This window comes from Carlito syrichta, unplaced genomic scaffold (genome assembly GCF_000164805.1).
Source record: "Carlito syrichta isolate Samal-C Ts95f unplaced genomic scaffold, Tarsius_syrichta-2.0.1 Scaffold316474, whole genome shotgun sequence".
In the NCBI taxonomy this organism is placed as follows: domain Eukaryota; kingdom Metazoa; phylum Chordata; class Mammalia; order Primates; family Tarsiidae; genus Carlito; species Carlito syrichta.
Genome location: NW_007260570.1, coordinates 126,968 through 147,146, shown reverse-complemented (window position 1 = coordinate 147,146; position 20,179 = coordinate 126,968). Strand labels below are relative to the sequence as shown.

Below are 20,179 nucleotides of genomic sequence, written 5' to 3'. Positions count from 1 at the left end.
CCTTCCTCCTCCGCCCCAGGGACCCCTCCGTGAAGAGGACTCTCTGTCGTGGCTGCTCTTCCCTCCTCGTCCCGGGCCTCACTTGCACGCAGCGCCAGAGACGTGAGTGCTCGTGCAGAGGTGGGGACATGGAGGAGCGCTGGGGGGTGGGGCGAGGGTGGGGAATGGGGGGTTGTGTGAGAGGCCGAACAGCGCCTGCCTCGCTCCCGATGGGTGTCCGCGTGGAGTTTGCAGGCGTCGGCCTTCTCCAGCTCTGGGAAAAGTTCTAACTCCACTTGCACAACTCAAGGTTTGGGCTTGGCTTTTTCCCCCCAGTCTGGACAGGCAGAGAAATGATGGCATCACGAGGCATCCCCACCTGTGCTTAATAACAGATGTTATGTAGTCTCGTGGAGGACATGGTCCCATCACCATTTGTTCATTAAACAAATACTTATTTTCTAAAATGAGTCAAGTACAGTGCTGGATTCATTATTCTCAGTGAAATTACAGTCTGATGAGAGACAAAGAAACTATTAAAATAGTGTAGAAAAAGGCTTTAATTGAGGGAGTAGAATGCTAACACTCATGCCAGTGGTGGTGAGGTTTGTGATAAGCAAGGGGAGTGAGAGATGAAAATTCTAGGCACGTGTGAGGACTTGGAGACTAAAAGAGCTTTTGGTGCTGTCAAGGAAATGCGAGTTCAGGAGACTGGAGTTTGGGATGGGCAGGAGCAAGACATGATAAATCTGGAGGGAGAAACGGGCCAGATCTTGAAGAGTCTTGTTAAGGAGTTTGGACTTTATCTTAAAGAGTTCCGGTAAATTAGCTGGGCTCGGTGGCTCAACCTGTAATCCCGCGCCTTTGGGAGGCTGAGGTGAGTGGATTGCCTGAGCCCGCGGGTTCGAGACCCGCCTGGGCAAATTGGTGAGACCTCATCTCTACAATAAATCAAAATGAGCTGGGCGTGGTAGTGCGCGCCTGTAGTTCCAGCGACTTGGAAGGCTGAGGCGGAAGGATCGCCGGAGCCCTGCAGGTTGAGGCTGCGGTGGCTGGGAGCGGCCACTGCACTCCAGTCTGGGTGACAGAGTGAGACTCCAACTCAAAAAAAAAGAGTTCTGGTAAATTGATGGAGTTATGCAGGGGCCTGACACCATCAAATTTGTATTCAAATGGAGGAGGGAATTCCTGCTGAAAAACAGTGGAGGCAAAACTGGCTGCAGGAGGTCTTTTCTAAACCTGAGTTCCTTTTTCCCACTTTGCCCCAGGACACAGAAGACAGCGCTGGACAGTAAAGACTTGTCTAACATGCTGGCGCTGCCAGCGCTTCCTGAATGATCCTGGACATCTGCTCTGGGGAGACAGGCCTGAGGCTCAACTGGGGAGCCAGACAGGTGAGGTGGTAGAGAAAATGGAGGATACACCAGAGGATAGGGACATTGAGGGATGTAGAGCTGAAGAGGACACATAGGTGGGTTCTTGGTTGATATGAGAGATGCCACAGTCTCAGCAAACTAATAATGCACCTTTAATTCTGCTTGTCTACCCAGATACCAAACCACCACAGTCCTTGCCAGACACAGCCCACCCCATTCCAGCCCACCTTCCTGAGGAGAAAGTGCAGCCTTAGGGCTTTAGTCACCAGTAATGGATTTGCCCCATCTTCCAAATAAATGAATTTTAATTCTGTTTTACTTTGTGTGATTCTGTTCTGTGGGTATTTCAATTCTTAATTAATTCTTAATTTTATTTTCTTTTGTTTCTGTCTGTGTTTCTTGGTCACCTTCTTTACACCTTTGTTCTCTTCCCATGCGGGGAGATCCAGATTTCTGTGGACCACTTGGGCCCACTAAGCAGCTCCCATTTCCAGGGCTATGGCTCCAGGTTCCTGTTATTCCTGCTTCCTCAGTGCAATACCATGTCTGGAAATAAAGCTCCAGAGTTTCCTGCAAGATCCTGAGCCACTTTAGGGCACTCCATAGTTAATAGTCAATATCCATAACTATTGACCAAAAAGCTGGACAGAATGCCTATGCCACTGCTGCTGTTTTTCAATGCGGGGGTGGGGTGGGGGGGTGGGACATGGGGGAGTGTTCCTATCTTCCAGGCCCACTCACAGTTGGTTTTTTTCCAGTCTCAAAGTTGTGTTCTATAAAATTCTGACAAGGGAAATGGTACAAACCTGAACTGACAAGGTCAAAGGTGCTAACAAAAGGACACAGCAGACATTACACAAGTATGCTACTCAAAATTTTCTTGAGAATCAGTAAACAACTAAAATATTGTTTTCTTTGATATCCCTGAGAGCCTACTCAAAGACAGAATTCCCAGACTGACCTCTCTGCCAGCTGCCAGCTAAGTAGTTTACCCTAAAAGTATACAAATAAAATGTACTATTCCCAGAGTACAGTTTTCTTTCTTCTATGTCTCTAACAAATCCTATGTTGCACTTATCTATTGCTGCATAAAAATGACTTATTGTAGTTTAAAACAATAATGGTTTATTATTTCCTCTGATTCTATGGTTAGGAATTCTGAAAGGGTTTGGCTGGGTGATTCTTCTCCATATGGAATCAGCTGAAGACACATAGCTGCATTTAGCTGGTGTCTGGTAGCTGATCTGGAAGACCCAAGGAACTTCTCTCATGTCTAGCACCTCTTTGCCTCTCCAGGTGGCCTTGTTAACTAGATAGCTTTGACGTCCTCTCAGTATGGCTGTCTCAAGGTGGTTGGGCTTATTACATCACTTCTGGCTCCCACAGAGAGCATCCCAATGTGCAAGTGCATATCAAGCTTCTGTTGTGTCACACTTGTAAGTGTTGCCTTAGTCACAGTAAGGCACGTGGCCAAGACCAGAGTCAGTGTGGAAAGGCCTACCCTGAGGTTTGAATGCTGGAAGTTTCCTTGGTTCCCTGGGAACCATCACATCCTTGTTTTGCCTTTGCCCCTGACTTGGTTTCTCCACTGACTTCTTCATTGTCTGTAAATTATTTGCATAGAAGATACTAAACAAGGTCACAGGTAACCAAATGTTTCTGAGTTATTTTTTGACAGTTTATTTTTGGAAGTAGTGCCCACCTGAGTCAACTGTCTCAGCCAACAAAAACAAATAGTCTGACAGTTGTATCTTGTACTTAACGACCCTTTGCATTCTCAGCTCACCTTCTGTGGCTCCTCCAGTGAGTCTCATTTCTTATCATTGATCTATTTGACTCTTGGACACTAAGTCTGATTCTTGACCAAATTTGTCTTTAGTGTCTTATGACTGCATATGACTAAACATGTCCACAGTGAGATACCAGTGGGGAAACGTTTTGATTTCATGGCTCAATTAAGTGATTCCTTTCGTGTGGAAGATCATGGGAATCAGGTCCCAGTTGAAGGGAAGACAAAACAGAATCTGGAATGTTTCACTTGTAAGTCTTTTGGTTTCTTAATTTGTTGTATGTTTCCATCAATATAGTTTTCTCTAACTCTTAAAGGTCATAGCCACCTTCTTTCTTCCTCGGCTGAGTGCAGTGGCTCATGCTTGTAATCCCAACACTGTGGGAGGCCAGGGTAGGAAGATTGCTTGAGCCCAGGAGTTCGAGACCAGCCTGAGCAACATAGTGAAACCTTGTCTTTACAAAAAATAAAAAAATTAGCCAGGCATGGTAGTATGCACATGTAGCCCCAGCTACTTAAGAGGCTGAGGTGAAAGGATTACCTGAGCCCAGGTGGTTGAGGCTGTGGTGAGCTATGATTGTGCCACTGCACTCCAGCCTGGCCAACAGAGTGAGGCAATTCAAAAAAGCAGAAATTAAAATATAAAGATCATAGTGCTCTTCTGTCTTCCAAAATTCTGTCCTTTTTCATGTTTACTTATAAATGTTATAAAACATAATTACATATGTAACATACAATTATATTATCTATATAATATATACTAATATAGATATATATCATGATAGTTGCATAAAATACGTAAAAATGGATTTTCTATAGGAAAGATGAAAAGAAACCAAATTCCTAGTATGAAATAGCTTTCTCAAGTGTTTCTTATAATTCAGTAATTCAAAATATGTGCCCTTTCAAGGACTCTTTAAATAACTAAAAAAAGGAGAGAAAAGAAACTTAGGTCATTCGAATTGAATCAAGAAATGAAGTCATTCACTAGTCATGGAAGACAAGCCTTAGTCGTTCTCTGAACATTCAGTACATTTAGCACTTTCAAAACTGGTAAAAATGAGTAGGTGAAAGTGAGAAGGATTCAGAGACTTATTCTGAATTCAGAAGGGAACTAGAAAATTAGATTCTCTACAAAGGGAATAATAATGTTGGTTTTGTCTATCTCACAGTGGTAAGTATCAAGTAAGATAATGTACATGGAGACACCTTAAAAATTAGATATGGGTATTTTAATTAGTGGTAATTGTAATAATAGTTTGGAAGTAATAACAAGTAGCAAAATATATTAGAAAATACAGGTGTAGACATCAGGGAATTTGAGTTGCCCCCATAATAAATGTGTATCCTAAAGCATAACTATACCACCATGAGAATGGTACCTGTAATTATAACTTGAAATAATTATAGACTAGTTGGACTCTTGCAAAAACATAGAAAACTCCCCTGCATCCTCATTCAATTCCCCTCTAGTGATTCCTTTCTTATTGCGGTAAAATATATTTACAAAATTTATCATTTTAACCATTTTAAAGTGTACAATTCAGTGTCATTAAGTACATTTGCAATATTGTACAGTTATTACCACTGTCTAGTTCCAGAACTTTTTCATCATCCCAATCAGAAATCAGTTTCCATTAAACAGTCACTCCTAATTCCTCCCTACTTTAGATCCCCCAGCAACCACTAATCTGTTTTCTGTCTCCGTGGATTTGCCTATTCTGGGTGTTTGTTTCATATAATGGAATAATACCATTTGTGGCCTTTCTTACTTAGAATGCTTTAAAGGTTTATCCATGTTGTAGCATGTATCAGTATTTCATTCTTTTTATCACTGAATGATATTACATTGCATAGGTATACCACATCTTGTCTATTCAGTCATTCCTCAATGGACACTTAAGTTGTTTCCACTCTGGCTATTATAAGTTTCTGATTGAGTACTAGTTTTTCATTATTTGGGCATACTTAGGAGTGGATCCTATGTTAGTTTTATGTTTAACTTATGGTTTTGATTATCAAGCTCCTTTTCACAGCTGCTATACCATTTTACATTCCTACCAGCCGTGTGCAAGGGTCCTAATTTCTCCCCATCCCCTTCTCTATTTACTTTTAACTTAGTTTCTTTGTTGTTTATTATAGTCATCCTAGTGGGTGTAAAGTGATATCTCTGTGGTTTTGAAACACATTTCACTAATGACTAATGATGTTGAGCATCTTTTCAGGCATTTGTTGGCCATTTGTATATTTTCATTGGAAAAATGTATTTTCAAGACATTTGCCCATTTTTAAAAAATTGGGTTGTCTTTATGCTTTTTTTTTTTTTTTTCCTGAGTCAAGGTCTCACTCTATCACCCAGACTGGAGTGGAGTGACACAAATAGCTTACCAAGCCTCGACCTCCTGGGCTCAGGTAATCCTGCCTTAGCCTCCTGAGTTGCTGGAACTATAGGTATGCACCACCATGCCTGGCTAATTTTGTTAAAGATGAGTTCTCACTATGTTACCTAGGCTGGTCTAGAACTCCTAGGTTCAAGCAATCCACCTCAGCCTCCCAAGGTGTTGGGATTATAGGCATGAATCACAGCACCTGGCCATCTTTATGCTTTGAGTTGTAATAATTCTTTATAGATATGTATGTATATGATACTAGGTCCTTATCAGACACATGATTCACAAATATTTTCTCTCATTCCATGGGTTGTTTTCTCACTCTCTTGATGGTATCTTTTGATGCATAAAAGTTTTTAATTTTGATGATCAGGCAGCTAATTTCTTAAAGGAAACATCCCGCCAGGCTCAGTGGCTCAGCCTGTAATCCCAGCACTTTGGGAGGCTGAGGCAAGTGGATTGCCTGAGCCCACAGGTTCGACACCAGCCCAGGCAACTTGGCGAGACCTTGTCTCTACAATAAATGAAAAATTAGCCAGATGTGGTAGCCTGCACCTGTAGTTCCAGGAAGGCTGGAAGGCTGAGGCAGAAGGATTGCCAGAGCCTAGCAAGTCGATGCTGGGGTGGCCTTGAGTGTGCCACTGCACTCCAACCTGGGTGATGGAGTGAGATGCCAACTTAAAAATAAAAGATCCCTTCAACTTGTACCAGTCTACACTCCCCAGCAGTATACCAGGGTTCCTCTTTATTTACATGCTCAGTTGATTGTAACCAGCTTCTTAATTATCACAATCTAATGAGTATCATGTGTTTCCCTTTGTTGTTTTAACTTGTATTTTCTCTGATTAGCAGTAATACCATGCAGCTCTTTACACAATCAGTCATTTGTTTTCTTCTTTCTTTGAATTGATTCTTCAGATGTTTCCCCATTTTTTTAATTGAATTTCATGAATTATTTTCTTTTTGGTTTGAGGGATGTTATGGACTGGATGTTAGTGTTCCATAAAAATTTGTATGTTGAATCCCTAATCCTTAATCTAATGGTATTTGGACAGGTGGGGTCTTTGGGAGGTAATTAAGTTTAGATGAGGTTGTGAGGATGGGGCCTCCACGATGGAATTGGTACTCTTGTAAGAAAAGGAAGAGAGATCAGAGCTCTCATTCCCTGCCTTGTGAGAACACAGCAAGAAGTCAGCTGTTTGCAAGCCAAGAGTGTCCTTACCAGAACTGAATCTGCTGGTGCCTTGATCTTGGACTACTACTCTCCAGAGTTGTGAGAAATACACATATGCTAGTTAATCCACCCAGTCTGTGGTATTTTGTAATAGCAACCAGAGCTGATTAAAACTAAGGTGTTTTGTTTTTCCCATAATGGAAAATAATTCTTTTAGAGTTTTACCAGACACATTTGTGTCTCTAATACATTTGGAGTTGATCTCTTCAGATGGTGTGAGGTCATTTGTTAATTTACTAAGGCTTGAGTGAATGCCTCATTTGCAAACTGTGCTTAAGTCCTCCCATTTTTATGAAGCCACAGCTCTAATAAGTGGTCAATAGCAATTTCTTTCAGAAGAGGCCTGGCTTCTGCCAGTCCTGAAACAAGTATGCTGAACACACATCAGGCCCTTGCACTGCCTTTGTCTTCTGTTGCTGACCCATTCTTAGCAGAGTGTGGCATTTATCTTGTCTTTGAACTCACCTATGACATGTTTTCTTATTGCCTGGTGTTTAGAGCAGAGGGTCTTTCTCCAAGTGTGAATTTATTCTGTCATCCTGACCAAAATATATCACTTAGGGTTCTTTTCCTGTTGTGTATGTGAGCTGCCCTCACCTCGTCCCTTTATTCTCACCTCCTATGTTCTTGGGCATCGAATGTGATTTTGCTTCAGAGTACAAGGGCAGTGCTGCATAGGAAAAACTTCCAAGAATTCCTCAGTCTTGAAGTTCTTTGCCTGAAGTCCAAGGAGATATCAACACAAAGATGGGGCAAGAATCTGGCATGCTGAGTATTTCAGATCAGGAGTGAAGGGGGGCATGCCACCAGTGGGAGGTTTGGCATGAGCTGCACTGCCTGCAGCCACTGCCCCAAATTCTTCCCTCCTCCAGACCCTAATCCAAACAAGTGCAAACAGAGACTGAGTTTAGAGTAAATAGTAGAACAGAATGATAGCTACAAAATTGCCAAGAATTGTATGTGGTGAGTTGCAATTGTTTTTATTTTCTCTCATTCACTATTTTTTGCAAGTACCACTGTTTCCCAAATAAATATATTTAAAAAAAAATTATATCTCCATTCTGAATTTAAAACTAGCATTTTTCTAACACACTTTAATAAATAAGGAGTCAATGATATGTTAATATAAGCAAAAATAAAAACATCATTCTGTCAAAGATGCTTCTGTGGGAAATCTGACTCTGATGTCTCACCTATCTTCTACACGGTGGTTCTCAAACATAACCCTGCTCACCCACCCAGTACATGTGGCAATCACTGGACATATTTTGGAGTTGTCACAATTGGGAAGGTGTGTTACAGGCATCTAGTGGGTAGAGCCTGGGGATGTTGCAAACCATCCTACAATTCACAGGACGGCTTCCACAACAAAGAATGATCTGGCCCCAAACATGAAGTGCTCTTATGATAGTGCCAAGATTGCCCCACACAGATCGTCTGTGGCTGATGCTCCAGGTAGGCTTCCTCCCCCATGAACACCTACAGCAATGCACAAGTCACTGTGATCACCCTCATCATACTACAAGGTCATTTTATTTATTGTTTGTCTCCTTTTTATTTTTTTTTTGAGTTGGAGTCTCACTCTGTCACCCAGACTGGAGTGCAGTGGCCGATCCCGGCCACCGCAGCCTCGACCTGCTGGGCTCCGGCAAGCCTTCCGCCTCAGTCTTCCAGTAGCTGGAACTACAGGCACGTGCTACCACGCCTGGCTGATTTTTTGATTTAGATGAGGTCTCACCAAGTTGCCCACGCGGGTCTCGAACCCGCGGGCTCAGGCAATCCACTCACCTCAGCCTCCCAAGGCGCAAGATTACAGGCTGAGCCACCGAGACTGGCTGTTTGTCTCCTTTTTACAACTGTGAGCTCCTAGCAAGTGGATCTCTGACTGATCTATTTGTAATTATGTGTTTCATGCCTTATTCATATTTTTCTTAGCACTTGAACTTTGCCTGGCATATGTTCTTTGCTCCATCAATGACTGTCAGAGGCATGAATTGAGTTTTGAGACTTCTAGGAAATGGCAGAAGTTAGCAATGATTAGTGAGTTGAAAAGGTTATTATTAATAAAGCTCTCCCTTGCATCATACTGGACCTTCCTAAAACCCTGTGTGGATGGTAACAGGATTGCATAATATATAATGCAAATTGCCACTTAGATGATTTACATGACGTGTCCAAGATTTCATGACTGGACATTAGACCAGTTGAGACTTTCACCCAACTTCACTGCCTTTGCAAGTCCAACTCTCTTATTACTATGCAAAGATGTCCCCTAAATATACTACTAATAGGCCATGACAGAAGCCTCTGCATTCAGATGACCAACTGGGCACAAGATCTTTCCTTCTTGCCTCCTAAGATATTGTTAAAATGTTATTAGGGGAACTGAAATCCAAACTGTAAAGAAAATGGATTGGTCCGGTGATGAAAAATCTCCACAAATATTAGAAATATAGAGCGCAAATATGAAAGAAAGCAGAAGTCCCATAATAACCACCTGAGAGGAATGTAGTAGCAGAGATAACCAATCAGCCTGCTAAAATGGATCCCCAGAAAGAAACCCCCTCTTCCCTCCTCTGCCTTCCTCTTCTCTCTTCCTCCCATTACTCCCTTCCCTTTTTGGGAGCCTCCGCCCTTCACCGCTGCTAACAACCAAATTCACCTGAGGCTGTGGCCCAGGGTCAAGTCGACACAGACAGGCCTCTCCGAGTTCCCGGGCCACAGATCTGGGCAGAAGCGCTGGCCCGACATCCCCACGCTCTCCCCGCGTGAAATTAAGTCCTGGTGAGTGTGGACTCCGCTGCGTTTCCACCGCTGGCGCCTCCACTCCCCACCCCCCACCCCGCACCTCCACCTCTGACGCCTGGATGCCCTGCAGTCGCTGGGTGGGGTCCTCAGCGCCATGTGCCCTGTGACCCCCAAAGATGACCACCCCACAGTGTGTGCCAAAGCTTACCAAGCACCATCCCAGTCACAACCTTTATCTTAACGTTCATTTATTAGTCACGTATGAAAAATAACTGATACACTCAGAATGCAGTTCTGCTTATACACAGAAAATGAAGCAACACAAGACACTTTCTGGGGAAGTCACAGTGCCGAATTACAAATCAAATTGCGTTTTAGACCACCCACTGGAGAGGAGGAAAAGCCTTGTCAAATGCGCATTCCCAGAAGGATGCAAACCTTCAGCAAACACCAAATCGACCTGAGAGTGTTCATAGTACAAGTTTCATTATACTTGAAAAAACTAACCAAATTAAGATTTTCTATTATATTTTCAAGGCTAATACCTAAGCAGGACATTTGCTGAGTGGTACCAAAAATGCTGCAAGAAACTATAAAATCAGCAAGACATATTTTGTTGAAATGTGTATTTCTACAAAGCACAAACACAAAAACATGCTATGTGGTGTACAAATAAAGTGGAAGGTGTCCATGTGGGGATTTTGTCTACAAAAAATTTATTTCAATGTCAGTGGGCATACTGGTTCATGCCTATAATCCCAGCACTTGCCTATAATCCCAGGAGGCGGAGGCAGGAGGATTGCTTGAGCCCAGGAGTTCGAGACCAGCCTGGGCAACATAGCAAAAACCTGTCTCTACCAAAAAAGAAAAAAAGAAAAGAAAAAGCCAGCATCATGGTGGCTAGCACCTTGTAGTCCCAACTACTCTGGATGGTTAAGGTAGTCAAGGCTGCAATGAGCCATGATCATGCCACTGCACTCCAGTCTGGAAGACAGCGTGAGATTTCAACTCTCCCTCTATATTCCAGTGCCCCAGTAGAAAACATTTTAGTACAGATACAGAACTAAACAACTTGCCTCTCACCACTTACTGTACTACATTTTACTCTGATAAATTACATACTTATAAGGTATGCAAATAGCAAATAAACTGGAGAGCTGTAGGAGAAACCTGTTTCTTCTAATATAAAGTTTTTTTTATAACTAAAGAACATTTACTTTTCACTGAGACTTTATCTTGAAGACACAGCTACCCCCCCCATCTTGAAGAAGGGTTAGTATAGTGAATGTTATAAAGGAGACATCAACAGTTGGAAGAATTGCAGCCAACATTAAATGACAAGAAACAACTTTCATCTAAATCATCATAAAATGTTTAAGTAAAAAAGAAAAAGAAAAAGGGGGGCAATGGGGGCTTCAGATTGAACAAGCTTCTCACATTTATGGAATACACCCCATTCTGGTTAGAACGTAACAAAATGGAAACAGATTCCTATAATACAAAAATCCCACTGCAGCTCGCTGCACACACTCTTGTTCCATGCCCACCCCATTCCTAATGCTTCCCACTGAATTACTTCTGGGCCTGCTGGGTCTGCTGCAGAAGGAGCACATAGACCTTCTCTTTAATCTAGTCATTGTTATACAGTTGGTATGTCTGGGTATCAGCTTGGTAAACCAGGCAGTTGAGGTCTGCCAGATCATCAATGAAATCAAACAACTGACTGATGTCATGTGATCGAAGGGCTGTTAGGATTCATCCTCTTCAGATGTTCTTCATACAGTTTACAAACGCTTTCCATACGCTCGTTTAGACTCATTGTCAGCACAGGTCCTGCCTCCCGGCCTCTTGGTGGGCTGCACCAGCAAGATGGTGTGAGATATCGCGCCAAACTCTCCTCACCGCAGCCCCGCTGACATCCCTAATATAAAGTTTTATATTTGTTTGTAAAAATTTTTTCGCCCAATAAATGCAGGAGAGAAGTGCTCGATGGCAACAACTGCCCTGAGTAAAACAGCATTTCTTCCCCCCATAAACAAAACAAGAAACTCCAGTCAGCACACTTCACCTTAGATTATATAGTATTGTGCTCATTTTTAGCAGAAAATGTTTCAAAACTGAAAATGCAACAGACATTTTAATGACTTAAGATTTATTATCAAAATAATTTTTTTCACGAAGAAGAAAGGTTGCTGTGTAATAACTGCTGAGTAACCCAGCTCCTACTGTCCTTAGGACATCTTAGATTGCTTCAGAATTCAACCACCCATTGTGGAAAACGGATTCATTCGCTGCTGACACTGACTTGTGAATTCTGTACCTGCTGTGGATTCGCTCCGTCCAGCAGGAGTCCACAGCATTTGCTGAAAAAACCTTCTGTGGTGCCTGGTCAGGGACTTCTGCAGTCAGCAATTGCGTAGCTAGATATGTCACTCCGTAGACCCTTCGGCGGTCCCCAATGCACCCCCCCCCCCCCGGCCAGGGGTAAACCCTGAGTTGAACTTGGGGCTCCTGTGCCAGTGAACTCCACTGAAGTGAGCCAGGGTTGAGAGGGTATCGGGATTCTGCATCTGTGCCCCAAACTGAAGATTCACTATTCTCAGAGCAAACCATGATGGCTCTTGTGGAACAGGGCGCCAGTACGTGCGTATCTGTGGGTTTTCTGTTACCTTGCAAGATGCTGTTTACCCCTCCCACTCCAGGTTCTTTGTGCTGTAAAACTCTAGTGCGGTTGCTGGTGCTGTGGGAACTCCCAGTCCGTCGCTGCGCAGCTGCCGAGCTCCGGGAATTCTCTGCGGGGCGTGGATTGGGTGGTGAGTCTCTAGGCTCTATGTGGGAGGCAGACCTTCACCTGAAGAGTCATCGCTCAGCAAGGAAGCAGAGGAACCACCACAAACGTGTCTGGAAAGAACGGGAGGCTCTGGGTTACTGAGAAACCAGGTCATGTGTTCGCGATTGATTGGCGATCTGCGATATCTCAACAGGAAAAAGACATGTCAAGTTGAAGAAAGGGCTAGAAGAAAGAAAAGAGAACGATGGGCCCAGTGCTAGAAAATAGTTCGCGAGGGACCAAATACGGTCGAAGCGGAGGAAAAGTGCTTTTCCTCAGTTCCTCCGCCAGCGCGTTGGGCCCGGACCTGGGCTTCGCTCGCCCGGAGTCCCTCCCTCCGGCGGCGCCGCGCTGCTACCGCTCCACCGCGGCTGCGCGTCCCGGTCCTCGCGCAGCGTCCTCAGCTGCCTTCCCTCGCTCCGAGTCCACGAATACTTAGCACTCAATCCCGCAAGCATGGCTTGCGCGACGGGGCCCAACCCAGGAGACCCTCGTCTCCTTCCCTTCTGGATTTGTAACTGACTGGCAGGCGCGAGCTTAGTACTCGGCTCTTGGCCCCACCCCCCGCTCAGGTTCAACCTTGTCTCCCACTGGGTTTATGTGGCTGCACCATCTCAGTGATCTGCCCTTGTCTGGGGTGCGAATCGCAACGTGTGGCCAGTGCCCTAGCTCAGGTCATCATGACCTGTCCCTGGGATTTCTGCCAGGGACACGTTTCTTTGCTTCCAGTCTTGGTCTCTTCCAAAGATGCGGCCTACAACCAGAGAGATCTTGTAAAGAAAAATATGCTTTGGTATCTCTCCTTAAAACTTTCATGGCCCACATAACCATCTCAATTGATGCAGAAAACCATTTAACAAAATTCAACACCCTTTCATGATAAAAATACTCCACAACTTAGAAGTAGAAGGAAACAACCTCAACATAATAAAGGCAATATGAGACATATATGAGAAGTCCACAGCTAACATCATACTCAGTGGTGAAAGACTGAAGAAGGCTGTGGCTCTAAGATTGGGAACAAGACAAGGATGTCCACTCTCACCACTTCTATTCAACATAGTATTAGAAGTTCTAGCCAGAGCACTAGGCAAGAAAAGTAAATTAAAAGCATCTACAATGGAAAGGAAGAAGCAAAATTATCTTTGTTAGCAGATAACATGATCATGTAAAACCCTAAAGATTACACACAAACACCTGTGAGAGTCAATAAACAAATTCATCAAATTTGCAGGGTACACAATCAACAGGTAGAAATCAGTTGCATTTCCTCTAGTCCCAAAGAGGAAAATTGACCCAGAGAGGATAGAGTGCTGACTTAGAGAGAGAAAGAAGGAAGCAGTAAAAGATTCTGAGAAGACATATCAACTTGTGAACCCAATAGGAATCACAGTGTGTATAGAGTAAGGCAGTGCACTTTCTTGTAGTAATAGAGCATTCCTTCACTCAGCCTGAGGGCCAAGAGGTTTTTCAATAATTTTGTTTTGAGGAAGTGATCAAGTATATATATATTTTTTTCCTTATAATTTAGTGGCTCCTGTAAGAGAAAACCAGGATGAAAATTTCCTTTGCATTCTTTTTTCAAATGTCACATTTAATGTTTTCACCACTGTACTTCAAATCTACATCGGACAAAGTGACCAGAAAGTGTGCCATGGTAATTGACCAGCCTCTGAGATTGTACCTTTCGCACCAGTGTCTTCTTGAGCTCCTTTGATACTAAACACGTTTCTCATTCAAGTGAATTGATACGCTTCAGTTGGGTTGATTCTCAGGAGCCTCATAAAAAAAAATAAAGATATTGTACTATCTTTGTTTAGTAATTCGATGTTTGTTTCTTTCACAGCAAATAATTACTTCATTGAAGTTAAAACTTCCAAACATAACTTACTAATAGTCTTCAAATTCAGTTCAGATCACTCAAGATGAAAATACTCTGCTAAATACAGATAACTTACAATAACTTTAACAGTTAATTGTCCATAACACACTCCAAGGTTTTTTCCTAGACCAATTTTAAGATGATCCGTTAGTATTCCTTGTACAGGTGAAAAATGATCTTCAATTTTCTTGTCTTTTTATTTTTAATATAAAAGTCGGAAGGGACATTCAAGTTTCAAGTCTCCACATTGAACTTGAAAAAAAAAAGTCATCATCAGCATGTGGAGGTAAACAAGCCAAGTTGTATAACTCCAGGAGGTAGAGACCTTCAATTTGTATTCATATATACGTATGCACAGAAGAATTCAATGTTCCAACAGAAAAAAGAATTTGTCAAAAAGTAATGTTATTGACAACTGTAACATTTCAAGACTCCCACAGCTTTGCATAAGGACACAAACACATTTGACATAATTCCTTATGTGCCTTTTTTTGTGACTTTAAATTTTTTAAAAATTTGTTTTGTCTTTATTATTTCTTTTTACTGTCCAGTACAGGAAAAGTCTTACAAAATTTCACAGACCTAAAATGCGCAAGCTAATTCCCTCTCTATACCACAATGTTGGGATTCCTTTGAAATTAGCCCAGAAATGAATTATTTACACACATGAAAGATGCATGCTTGGGGTTCTCTTATGTAAGAAAGAGCAGAAAAACTTCTAATAAAAATAAATTTCATATATATATACTGGGTAAGGAAAACAAAAGTTTAGTCTCTCCTAGTCACAAACTCATTCTCTCTACCCACAACATTGGATTTTAGACACACATCACCATCATGGCTCTAATGAGAAGCTAATTCTAGGGCTTGATTTTTAGGTGTTATTCCCCTCCTCCCTAGCCTCCCCTGAGGTGCAGCCACAATCAGCTCACGTGACTCCATGATTGGTCACAGGCAAGGTTTCAAGATTCTTTAGTTTTAGAAAACCCCAAATCTTTAGGAATGGCTCAAATATCAAAATGTATGACTTCTTGTGTGTGTGTGTGTGTGTGTGTGTGTGTGTGTGTGTGTGTGTGTGTGTGAACAATCTCACTTCATTTTAAAAAAGAAAAACAAAACAAAACAAAAACATAAAACCCTAAACTCCCAAATTTGGTTCAATTCTCTTTTGTTCTGAGGTGAGCCATAACAGCTGCACTAAATTCATAAAACATGTGCAACTCTGGGTAAAATATTTCTCTTCTAAAAGCACAACCACTTTACAAGATTAAAAGTCTAGTAACATTTCTAAATATATTCATATCATACAAGTAGTGGTTGTTAATTTAAAACTTCATTAGTAAAATTACAGTACACGCATGATTAACCTCCAGAATTGCAAATCCCAGACTCCAGTGGAAAGCTACATTACATCTTCAATAGTACATTATCTTCCACCATCACTCCCACACCAGAGGAGATGGGGGTATCTCAGGGAGTTGAGCAACAGTGGAACTAATAAAGCTCTTAAAAGCAGCAGACTGAGGGTTGATGCAGAAAGGTACTCTGTTTCCTTCCTGCTGTTCCAAAATGAACTGGTGAATAATTTCTTTAACCTGTCGGACAGAACCGAGGTTCTTCTCAAAAGTGTCATCATATTTGGGATTTGTGATGGGCTCAAAGTCACTGGTATAAACTCTTCCAGTAGAGGTGGAAAAGCAACATTTATTCATACATGTGTGATAGGGTAGTCACCCTTCATCTAGGTAGGGGTGGGCTAAGGCATATTCTTAGTGGATATTCTTTTGGATGGATCAAAGACCAACATCTTGCGAACAGCTTCGTGAGTAGCCTGGCTAGACAGGGTATAGGGTACAGAAAGAGATGGCTGTTTATGAGGACCCCTGAGTATATGTGCCTCAGCACCTTCACAAGCCGTCCTCATTGCTTCCAGTGATGGTGTGCCCAACAGATCCGTGATCAAATCCAACTGCTGAATGGGACTCTGTGCCTGAAACAATATTCTTCATCCTAATAGTTCTGCAAAGATACATCTGACAGACCAGATGTCAATAGCATTGCTGTGATGATGGTTACCCATCAGGATTTCCGGAGCCCTATAATACAGAGTGACAACTTGCTGAGTCATATGACGGGATTTATCTAATTCTTCCACTCTGGCCAATCCAAAATCACAAATCTTTAGAATACAGTTGCTGTTCATAAGGAGATTCCCTGGCTTAATGTCTCGATGTAAAATGACAGCTGAATGGAGATAGCTCAAACCTCGCAAAATCTGATAAAGAAAAACTTTGACATGATCTAAGCTGAGTGGTTGAGGAGAAATGATAATTTTATGTAGGTCACTCTGCATCAATTCTGTGACAACATATATTTCCTCAAAATAGTCAATGTGTGGAGGTTGGAGTATGTCAAGGGCAGAGAGTACATTATCATGTTTTAAAAAAAAAGCAACATCTTCAATTCCCGGAAGACCTTTTTGCAAGAGACCAGATTCTGGAAGACATTGGGCGTCTTTTTGAGCGCTATTCTCTTTTCATCTCTTGGATCTGTTACTTACCAGACAACACCAAAGGCTCCATATCCAACAGGTCTATCTGGCTCAATATCCAGCTGCTGTTGTGGATGACACGAGTGCTGATGATGGTGTGCCTTAACTGTAGCAGCTGCGGCAGCCTGTACCTGAGCTGGGGGCTACTGCAGGAGCCTGACCTGGTGCTGGTGATGGGAAATATGACTGTTGTTGCTCAGGGTTTAACATTGCTGTGGCTGTTGGAGCGGCTGCGGCTGCCGCAGCTACAGAAGGAGTATGCTGCTGTACAGGGTGTACAGCAGCAGCCAACCCCGGATAAAGATGGTGTTGAGGATGGTGGTGGTAGTGAAGGTGAGGAGGAGGGAGGTGTGGAAGGTGGTGATGGTGGTGGTGGTGACCTGCTGCTGCTGCAGTGTACTGCCATTGTAAACTGCCATGATTTTTGCAATGGCCCTTGCACCACAAAGAGACATTAAAAAAATGCCCTTTGATTGGAAAGCAAACTAGGTCAAGCTGTCATTTGGTCATTTAAAAATGAAAAAAAAACACTCACTCCACCTCAAGAAACATAGAGCATTAACTGGCTTTATGTCTTCATCAGTCAATCCAAACAAGTTAGAAGATCTTGGTGTTTAATTTGGGGGTGAAAAGAAAAAGGGAAAGAAAATCCTTACCCCACCCCGGGATCCCTGACACAAGTGGGTACTAAAACTCCATTCTTAATTTGGGGGAGGTTCCAACTTTGAATGTGGGAATAAAGGTCAAACCTCCTGATCCCCTGAACTCCACACATGAAAAGGATCAGGTAACACACCACCGCCGGGAGCCGCAATCACTAGTAAAAGTAAGGTAAAAGGGACCTGAAAACAGAAAAAACGCCAGCTGGGAGCAAGGCCTCAGTAAGATGTGGCCATGACGGAGGCAAAGCCCCATGGATCCTGTTGACGGACCTTCCCTAACTTTGAAGGATTGCGTGCATAGGCTTGAGAATGTTCCCTCTTTAATTGAGATAATAGATGCGTAAATGGATGATGGCATTTGACAGTAAAAATTACACATAGGCATAATGGAGGTGAAATTGCAGCAAAAAGGGTGCCCCTTAGGGTGTGTAAGGATGTTTTTCAGTAACAGCAGGAGGCCGAGTAAACGAGTCGACCACTTCCTCATAAACAACAGACCCCAGCTGAGAGCTGGTGGAAAACAACTGTTTGAGATAAAAAGTAGGTTAAGATATTTTAGGATTAAATAAGTAGTTTAATGAAGATAGAATTTAGAATATTAATAATAAGATAGTAAGATAAGATAAACTAGTAAGATAAGAGATATATAATAGTATAAGTGATAGTTAGGAAAATATAGGGATATAAGGATGGAAATAAGATTAATAGAAATAAATATATAGTAGTAAGTAAATTAAATAAGACTTAGGGTTAAGGTTTAGCTTTATAGGGTAAGGATATTATAGGCCTATAATAGTAAATAGTTATAAGAAAGTTAGGAAGAAAACCAGGATGTTCATAAATGTTTGACTTAAGAAAAACACCATCTGTGGTTGAAATTGTTAAAAGTCAACCCTATTGTGAGTGCAAAGAGGATGTATGTGGGCGTTTGGTTAGCAACATAAGATACATTTGTGGGTGCAGGACTGAGTGGAAAACCTATATAAGCTTGTGAAAAATAAATAAAAATTGGCAGAGTCTTGAGCTCTCCCCAGGAAGAGTATTCCTGTTGTTTCGTCTTTCCTTTTTCGCCACTTCCCGATTCCCCTGTCTCAAGCCTTGACTCTCTCCTGGAGCTGGACTCTGGCACTCCACCCTTGGAATCTTGTAAGAGGGTTGACTCATCTACCCCTTCCATTCCCACATCCTTTTCTAAACACCTACCACCTCCTCAAAAACACAATTTTTAAAATTTCCAACCATCCTAAATTGAAAGATGGGGGTGGGGGAGAGGTTTCCAGGGAAACCAGCTTCCAGCTCCCCCCCCCAACTCTCAGGCCTTCCTACATCTCCCCCTGCTCGTAGTCAGGCTGACCTAATAAGGGACGTAGGGAGGGGGTACTAAACTTTCCTGGGCAGAATGAGCCAGGGAAGGAGGCTGGGTGAGGAGAGGAGGCGACAGGCAGGACAGAAAGGAGAAAGAAAACCGGGGCAAAAGTGAGGTGAGGTGCAGGGAGGAATGAAAGAGAGGTGGGCAGCACTTGGACCCCCAGGCAGAGGGAACCGCCCTGGGAGAAGGTTAAAAACCCAGGGCCAAAGAATAGGAGCCCCGGGAGCTGGGTGGGGTATGCTTTCTCTTTAGCCGTCCCCGCTGCTTTTCTCACAGCCGCCAGCATTGCATTTCCAAGGAAAGTGCCTCACCAGCATTTTAGACTTGGGCTGAGTCATATTTGCAAAAGATGCTGTGAGAACCTAGAAAACTAGTAGGTTCTTAGCTTTGGTTTTATTTTCTTATTTTCTTTATTCCTTAGTTACATGAATTCTGCTCAGATTCTGTAATACACCATAGTCTTGAATACAAAAGAAGCAAAAACTATCAGTACATAGTATAACCCCTAAAGCATTTTAATTGCAAAAAATACATTGTAGTGGCTGAATGTTCAAGCCGAGAGACCATCAAGAGCCAATTCCAATGAAAGTTCAAGAGAATCTTTATTTGCAAGCTCGAGCCTGGACCTCTGTCGACAACCGACGCAGTGGAGTACACCCAGAGGCCCCGACTTCTTTAAGCAGACATCTTTTATCATGGTTACACAAAGGGAGGAGGAGTTTGGGGGGACTTTCCAGTCTTGTTACCATTTAATTGGGTAGTAACCTCTGGTGGTCAGCTCAATCGTGGAGGATTGGCTAACTTGACTCAGGCTGACCTTGGCCCACTAGCTGGGGAAGTTGCAGAGGCATTTGGAAACTTTAGGTGATTTTCCCCTGGCACCTGATTGGTTGTTGTTAAGGAGAAAGTGGGTCAAGGGAAGGGGTTGAAGCTTGAACTGGAGCTTTGCAGTTTTTCCCATCACTGAAACTTTAAACAGCTACAGGTTATGTTTTAAAGCAGAAAACTAAAATGGCTGTGCTATTGTCCACAAGTCAATTACATATTTTATTGGGTTATAGCATGTTCTTAACCCAAGTTTATGGTATACTCTGTTATGGCCCTCTCAACATACCAAAGTCACAATAACCAACATTACACTGCAAACTATAAGAAGTAAATAATTTTCTTCTCTACAATAACTTTTTTTTCACAAATTATTACCTGTAGTAGGGTGGTTAATGGCACTTAATCACTTCTGAATCCCCAGAAACTGTATTTGGCAGAAGAGACTTTGCAGATGTGATTAAGGATCTTGAGATAGATTATCTTGGATTTGCAGGTGGATTCATTATAATCACAGTGGTCTTATCAAGGGAGGCAGGAGGAG

The 20,179-nt window shown here is 42.5% G+C and overlaps 1 protein-coding gene and 1 pseudogene across 2 annotated transcripts in view; one reads left to right on the top strand and one right to left on the bottom strand.

Annotated features, from left to right (window-relative positions):
• RPP21 (ribonuclease P/MRP subunit p21) overlaps positions 1-1,673 on the top strand; it is a 1,997-nt gene extending 324 nt beyond the window's left edge. Inside the window, exons 2-4 of one of the 2 annotated variants that reach the window (XM_021707264.1) lie at positions 5-102; positions 1,248-1,378; positions 1,528-1,673. In XM_021707264.1, the coding sequence (XP_021562939.1) occupies positions 5-102; positions 1,248-1,378; positions 1,528-1,590 (292 nt within the window). In that variant the 3' untranslated portion in view covers positions 1,591-1,673. The remainder of the gene's footprint in view (positions 1-4; positions 103-1,247; positions 1,379-1,527) is intronic. The other variant, XM_021707263.1, reaches the window with a different exon arrangement.
• Positions 1,674-15,640: 13,967 nt separating this feature from the next.
• LOC103277066 lies at positions 15,641-17,234 on the bottom strand (annotated as a pseudogene).
• Between the last annotated feature and the right edge of the window lie 2,945 nt (positions 17,235-20,179).